This window comes from Elephantulus edwardii, unplaced genomic scaffold (genome assembly GCF_000299155.1).
Source record: "Elephantulus edwardii isolate Elephantulus edwardi_28Jun2011 unplaced genomic scaffold, EleEdw1.0 scaffold00038, whole genome shotgun sequence".
Lineage (NCBI taxonomy): Eukaryota > Metazoa > Chordata > Mammalia > Macroscelidea > Macroscelididae > Elephantulus > Elephantulus edwardii.
In genome coordinates, this window is record NW_006399788.1 from 17,777,852 (window position 1) to 17,786,141 (window position 8,290).

The window sequence follows — 8,290 nt, forward strand, 5'->3', positions numbered from 1 at the left end:
TTCTGACATCCATTTTGGTCTTCTCTTCCTCTTCTGTCTTTACAATGATCGTTTGCACTCTTCCTGGATGATACCCTTGATATCCTCCCACAACTTGTCTGCTCTTCGCTCATTAGTGTTCAAGGCCTCAAACCTGTTCCTGAGATGGTTCTGAAATTCAGGTGTGATAGACTCAAAGTCATATTTTGGTTGCCGTGGATTTGGTTTCATTTTCCTCAACTTCAGCTTGAACTTGCATATGACTAGCATAATACAGGATGTAAAATTTATGTGCTATATCCTACAAACTACATACACAGTTTGGGGTATCTGGGGGTCTTAAAAGATTGTCAACAGCCATGTATTTAGTGATTTAATGATATCTAAATATCAAGGAAACCAAAGCCTGAGAGACAAAGTTAGTTCATAGGACTTTTAGTCTATTTGAGACCAGAAGGAGGAGCTGGTACCTAGCTACCACTAATATCTACTCTCATCAAGATACTACAGATACCTAGGTAGAATGCGGGTAAAATGCAGAACACCACTCAAATTTATATATTACATTCTAAATATTGTGTATTCCTTTTGAGAAATATTCTCTGTGAAAGATGATACAACTTTGAGGAGGACCTAAAGCATTTTCTGCAGAAGGTCAAGTACTGCAGTCTTCAATATGGATTGAAGCTCACTATCAAGAAAACAAAGATTCTTACCACTGGACCAACTGGCAGCCCCATGACAGATGGAGAAGAGATTCAGACTGTTAACACTATCAGCTTGAATGGTTCTACAATCAACATTCTTGACTCCGATAGTCAGAAAATCAAAAGACAAACTGCATTAAGAAACTCTGTTGTCAGGGACCTCTCCAGAGGGCTGAAAAACAGTATGTATGTCTGAAGAGTAAGGTATGCTTGATCCAGGCTATACTCTTCACAATTACTAACTACGCACTGGAGAGCTGGACAGTGACTAAGGACGGCAGAATCAATGTCTTTGAGTTGTGGTGCTGGAGAAGAATATTAAACACAACATGGGACTGCCAAAAGAATAAACAGATCTGTCTTGGAGAGAGTAAAACCAAGATGTTCCTTGGATGCATGGATTTTTAAGGCTCTATCTCACATACTTTGGGCATATTGCCAGAAAGGCAGTCCTTGGAGAAGGACATCATGCTTGGGAGGGTTGAGGAACTACGCAGAAGATGAAGACCCTAGATGAGATGGATTGACATTTACTGGAATAATGGAGGTAGGTGTACTCAGGATAGAAAACGGTTCAGAGCTTAAGTGCACTCAGTCACGGTTGACTTGACAGCACCTAACAAAAACAGGAGAGATTCAACACTTTTAAAGCAAATGAGAAGGCAAAGCAGTAGAGAAACTAGATGACTGGAGATAGAAAAACCAGCACAAGAAAGAACAAGAAAGCTGACAACTAACTGTGTAAACTGTAACTGAACAAATTAAGTGCGACTTGTTAAACAGGAACCTAATTTGCCATTATTATATTAAAATATATATCTATTAAAATACAAATAGTATTCTTAAAAAAGACTTTAAAAAGACTGCATAGGTCAAATGAGTGGTGGTATTATTTCTTATAAAATTAAAAGTGTAAACATTTGAAAGATCAACCTAACTTAATCATTGTTTGTAATCTAGGCAGTAACAATTTTAGACATTAATAAAATAACACATATTTTATTTATATGTGTGTCTATTCATTCACTTATAGAGAACTCACTAAAGATAGCAGGCTTATGTTACATGGTAAGAATCTCTCCGTTGCTACTGTCGAGTCAGAAGAAACTCAAACTTGATCCTCCCATAGGTTTTTAGATGCTGTAAATTGTGTGGGAAGAGTTGGGGATCTTTATTTTTCTCCTATGGATTGCTGTTGGAGTCAAATCTCTGGAGAGATACCACCTGTAGATTAGCAACACCCTATGAATTATATCACCAGAGCTCCTTATATGCTAAGCACATAAAGGCAAAAGAGAAAACTCTTTACCTCAAGAAGTTCAAAGTCTACTGAGGTGACAATGACTAACAGTCAACAAAAACAGAATATCAAGGACTAAGATAAAAAAAGGAGCATAGGGTACAATGGCTTGTACTAATTGGGCACATTATAGACTAAACATGGAACTCCCCAAAGTGTTTAACAACAAACTTTAACCTTGGAGCTCAAACAGGAATTAGCAGGTCAAAGGAATGGTAGAAGCAGATGTACAGGAGATATAATGGAATGATATAAGTAAGACTTTGTTGTTGTTATTTGCCGTCGAGTCGCTTGCGACTCATAGCGACCTCATGTACGAAAGCCCTAAATTCTGCTCTGTCCTGTGCCAATAGCATGGTCTCTGATACACCCAGCCCAATTACCCCAGTCACTGAATCAATCCACCTCATAGAGGGCCTTCCTTTCCTGTGTTGTCCTTCCACCCTCCCAAGCATAAAGACGTTATCCACCCAAAATAGAAGAAAAGCAATAGGCTGTGTGGTACGTTGACCAGCAGAAAAATTAGGATGCTGAGAAGTTGCAATTAAGACCTAATGAAAGCCTAGGTAAGGACATGGCATCAAGCAGAGAGAGAAAGGACAGGCTTGATGTTGTTGTTGTTAAATACCATTGAGTTACAGACAACTCATAGCGACCCTATGAACGAAAGACCTGGACACTTGTGTAACTTTCATCCTTTCTCCAGGTTTATAGCTTCTGGAGGCAAGCCATTTTGGAAGTGGATGCCACTCCTGCTTCCAAGTTTTACTTAATCGGTCCACCATGGGTAACCATTATTGCATCTGACACATCAGTGTCACAGTGTTCAGCTTCACAGCAAACACGAGTTACCTATGTACAGCAAATGGACAGACCAGTGCTATACCACTTAGAAGAATGTTTGACCAAAAACAATTAAAACCAGGCCTGAGGGTCGCACATTAAAATCACCCACATTTGGCTTGGAAGCACCACTTTCTATCCACTAGACCAACAGAGCTATCTCTATGTTGTTGTTGTTGTTGTTGTTGTTGTTGTTATTGTTAAGTGCTGTCGAGTCATAGACAACTCATACTGACCCTATGAATGAAAGGTCTGAACACTTGTATAACTTTCTTGTTTCTCCACATTCATAGTTTCCAGAGGCAAGCTATTTTGGAAGTGAATGCCACTCCTGCTTTTTTATACTAGGCCACTAGTATAAGAAATAATAAAATCTAAGACAACTTCTTGCCCCACAATTTTCCCATGTTGATCATTCGACTTAGGAAACGGTAAAAAGAGTTCAATATAAAGAACTTATTAATGGAATTATATGAACTTAAAAAACAGGAGAAGATAAAATAGATGAATGGGACCTTCTAAGAATCAAATCCCTATGCACATCCAGAAACTTCTCTAACAGGGTAAAAAGGGAAGCCACAGACTGGGAAAAAGGTTTTGGTAATGACATGTCAGACAAGGGACTTATATCTAGAATTTATAAAATACTCGAGCACCACAACAAGATAAAGGAGAATAATCCAATTGAAAAATGGGCACAGGATATGAACAGACACTTCACCAAGGAAGACATTCAGATGGCCAACAAGCACATGAAGAAATGTTCAAAATCCCTAGCCCTGAGAGAGATGCAAATCAAGACAACCATGAGATATCATCTCACTCCAGTAAGACTAGCAAAATTTAAGAGAACAGCAAGCAACAAATGCTGGCGAGGTTGTGGAGAGACTGGAACCCTTATTCACTGTTGGTGGGAGTGTAAAATGGTGCAACCACGGTGGAAAGCATTGTGGCGCTTTCTCAGAAAGTTGCAAATAAAGATACCATTTGACCCAGCAATTCCACTACTGGGAATATACCCTAAAGAGACCATAAATGACATCCAAGTAGATATATGTATACCCATGTTTATGGCGGCTTTGTTTACTATGGCAAGGAGTTGGAAACAACCTAAATGCCCATCAACAAACGAATGGGTAGAGAAGCTGTGGTATACTCGCACAATGGAATACTATGCTGCATTGAAAAACAAGGAACTCATGCAATATTATTCAAAATGGGTGACCCTGGAGGACATTATGCTGAGTGAGGTATCTCAGTCACAAAGGGACAAATGCTATATGGTGCCACTGTTGTAGAATGAGGTTGGCATTGGGGTGGGGTAAGACTGAGAAAAACTGGATGAAATATGTTTACGGCATTGAAGTCTATGGGGGAGAGAATAGTCTAAAAGTATTATATTTTAGGGCATTATTTTTATCGTAGGAGTATGCAATGAGGGTTGCAGAGTGGATTATATTTGGGGGCAAGAGGTGGGGTTTGGAGAGGTATGGGGGGGGATTGTGTACCAATGAGGGAGTTTTTCTTTTGCTTTTCAAGGAGAGGAGCAAACAGGGTTTGTGCGGGGAGAAGGGTGCAACAATGAATGAATGGAATTCCAAAATCTCTGTAGATGTTCATTGAAATGAAAAATAAACAACCTAAATTAATAAAAAAAAAGATGCAAAAAAAATTAATAAAAGACAGCAAAGGTCAAATGTTCCTTATACCATATGCTATTAGTATACTTTTGGTAAAAATTATGTCATTAAATATAGTATTTATTATACACATTGTTGTTGTTGTTGTTGTGTACTGTTCAGTCAGAAACAACCCACAGCTGACTCTCCACTGGGTTTTTTAGAAACAGTAAATCACATGGGAGAAGACTGCCCATCTTTCTCCCACAGAGAAGCCGGTGGATTCAAACCATGCACTTTGTGTTGGCAGTGAAATTCTGTACCACTAGGCCACCAAAGTGAACTGAAGTACATTCCCACTGGTGCTCTAACACTAAATGGTACTACCAAATCAAGGGCCTGTGGTTTGAGTCTACCAATTGCTCTTGGATAGATGGGAAATCACCTTCCATGTGATTCAGAGCCTTTGAAAACCCACTGAAGTGTCAGCAATAAATCCAGTCTGACTTGACAGCACCTAACAACAACAACACTACTCATTTATCGTAAAGTGGCATCTTAAATGTTATATGACCTCTTTATATTGTTAAAAAATAAAGATGTCATCATGAGGACTACGGTGAACCTGACTAAAGCAATAGCATTTTCAGTTACTTTCTATGCAAGAAAAAGGTAGACAATAAAAAAGACCAAACAAGAATGAATGCCTCTGAATAATGGTCTTGGCAAAGAATATTTACAACAACCTGGATCACCAGAAGACCAGAAAGTTGTCTTAGAAGAAGTCAAGTCAGAATACTCCTTAGAAGTAAGAATGGTGAGATACAGTCTGATGTACCTTGTTATCTGGAGGAAGGAACCAGTCCCTGGAGAAGCCCACCATGCTGTAAAAGTAGAGGAACTCTTAAAGAAATAGATTGGCACAGGGGCTGAAACAACGGATTAAAAAATAGAACCAAATGCAGAGATAGTACAGGACCAGAACGTGCTTCATTCTGTTGTACAAAGTTGCTATGAGTGGGAACCAACTTGATGGCATCTAAAAAGAACAGCTAAGCACATTACCTGGTGTTTCTTTGAGGAGTCAGCATAACTTGGCCTTCTGATGTGATATCTATGATACAATGCTCAGGAAGAATTCCCATTCCACATAGCTGGATGTCTTGGGAATTTGCTGATCCTATTAAAGTATGTTCCTAAGAAAGAATCAAATCCACTTATTAATATTATATTCTCACATGTACACAAACTATAATCATCTATCTTAAGCTCTTTTGCACCAGTATCTTACCTACTTAAGGTAAATGAAGTAGTAGTAAGGGACATCCATGGGCTTATTCTTAAATTTATCCTGTGAATTATATTTTCTTATATGGAACTGAGCTAAAATGCATTAAACTAAGGAAGATTCATTGTCTTTCAAACTGGAAAACTAACTTTGTTTTAATACGTATACCATAATAAGTATTTTTCATGGTAATCTTGATATCTGAATATTTTATACTGCTCTTAGAGTATAAGTCATGTTTCAAGAGTATATCGAAAACTTTAGTCTATACTTACAGATACTCTATAATCATACTACTGATACAAAGGTATGTGGCTCAAATCCAACAGCAGCTCTATGGGAGAAGGATGGGATTATCTCCTCCCACGCAATTGACTGCCTCTGATGACCCACTGGAGGGTCAACTATGGGTTGGTTCCAACTCAACAGCACATACAAAAAGTTACTGAACTGATAATAACTGGTTTTAATAAAAATGAGTAAAGTACAAAGATAAAGTCTATTTATATGAATATGAAAGCTTTTCAAAGAAATTTAAAATTATTTTCTATATTGTATGATATCTCTAAAATGTCTCATAAAAATTACTGGTATCTTCCTACCTTAGAATCTAAACTACTCAATTTCTAAATTTCAATCATCACCAATTGAGTGCACTTTTCTGTACTTAAGATTTGACAGCCTCCACACAAGAATTTTTTGTTGTTGCTGTTGTGTTTTCTTATACTGGTTTATTTACAAGATTTGAATGCATCGTTTTTCACACAACAACTTTCCCATTTCCTTCACCCCTCCCCCAACCCATCAAATTGTATGACCTTATGATTAATATGCAGTCCCCCTACCCCACTCATCCTCACCTTTATGCTTCCACTCTCCCCGCCTTGGATCCTCACACTCATTCTACAATAATGGTTTTATACAGTATTTGTCCTTATGGGACTGAGTTAGCTTACTCAACATAAAGCTCTCCAGTCCCTCCCAAGTTAGTGATTTACAAAAGCATTGCTTCTGCATGCTAGCAGTATTCCATTGTGTTAATGTAGCATAATTTCTCAATCCAATTGTAGATAGACATCTGGGCTGTTTCCATGTTCTTGTGATGGTGAATAATGCTGCTAAAAACACTGGTATACAAGTCTCTGTTTGTGCCTCAGGTTCTCATTTTCTTGGAGTATATTCAAGGCAATGGAATAGCTACGTCATATGGAATTTCTATGCTCAGCACTCTAAGAAAGTGCCAAACTGATTCCAGAATGGCTGTACCATTTTACAATCCCATCAACAATGTAAAAGAGTTCCTACCTTGCCACATCCTCTCCAACATTTATTATTTGCTGTCCTGTTAAACTTTGCCACTGCTACTGGAACGAGATGGTATCTCACTGTGGTTTTGATTTGCATCTTATTGACAAAGATTTGGAGCATTACTTCATGTGTCTATTGGCCATTTGAATATCTTCCTCTGTGAAAGTTCTTTTCATATCCTTTGCCCATTTTGTAATCATGTTATCAGTTTTTTCTTGTGGAGGCCCAGGAGTATACTGTAAACTTTCAGTTTGAGACACTCATCTGAGATTGCATTGTTAAATGTTTGTTCCTGGTAGGTAGGTTTTCTTTTCTCCTTGTTAGGAAAAGTTTTTGATGCACACAGGATTTAATCTTTAGAAGGTCCCATTCATTAATTGTATCCTCTCCAGAGTGAGTATTTTTGGCAGTCTCTTTACACCACAAACTAGAGTTTCTAAGCTTGATCCCAGTTTGTCTCTTGTGAACTTTATGTTTTGGGGCTTAATTCCCAGGTCTCTGACCCACCTTGAGCTGATTTTGGTGTATGGTGTGAGATGTAGGGCCTGTTTCAGCTTTCTGTAGGTAGCAGTTCAGTTTTGCCAGCGCCATTTGTTGATGAGGCTGTCATTTCCCCATTTAATGCGTTTTCTCTCCTTGTCAGATATCAACTTACCATAGATAGCTGGGTCTATTTCTGGGTTCTCAATTCTGTTCCATTGGTCTATGTGCCTGTTAGTGTACCAGTACCATGTTGTTTTGATTACTACCGCTGCGTAGTAGGGTTTGAGGTCAGGGAGTGCTATGCCTTCCACTTCATTTTTGTTTCTCAGAAGTGTTTTGCTTATTTGGGGTCTCTTGCCTCCCCAAATAAACTTGACAATATACCTTTCAATCTCCTTGAAAAGTGAATATGGTATCTGTATTGGAATTGGGTTGAACATGCTTTTGGTAGGATTGTTATTTCAAAAATATTGAATCTTCTTGAATATTGAATCTATCCATGAACAGGGTACATTTACCATTTCTTTAGGTCTTTTCTTGTGTCTTGCAGAAATATTCTGTCGTTTTTAGGTTCACTCCCAAGTATTTCAATATATGCTTGGCTATTTTAAACAGTATTGCTCTCTTGGTTTCCTTCTCTCAGTTCTCTTTGTTAATGTAGACGTATCCCACTTATTTTTAGATACTGGTCTTATATCCTGCCACTCTACTAAATTGGCCTGCTAACAGATTTTTTGTTGAGTCTTTAGGATTTTTTTTTTTT

At 38.2% G+C, this 8,290-nt stretch overlaps 1 protein-coding gene across 1 annotated transcript in view; it reads right to left on the minus strand.

Annotated features, from left to right (window-relative positions):
- The window catches only part of KIF13B (kinesin family member 13B), a 326,452-nt gene that overhangs the window by 143,151 nt on the left and 175,011 nt on the right, over positions 1–8,290 (minus strand). Inside the window, exon 14 of the mRNA XM_006884878.1 lies at positions 5,514–5,644. Coding sequence (XP_006884940.1) covers positions 5,514–5,644 — 131 coding nt within the window. The remainder of the gene's footprint in view (positions 1–5,513; positions 5,645–8,290) is intronic.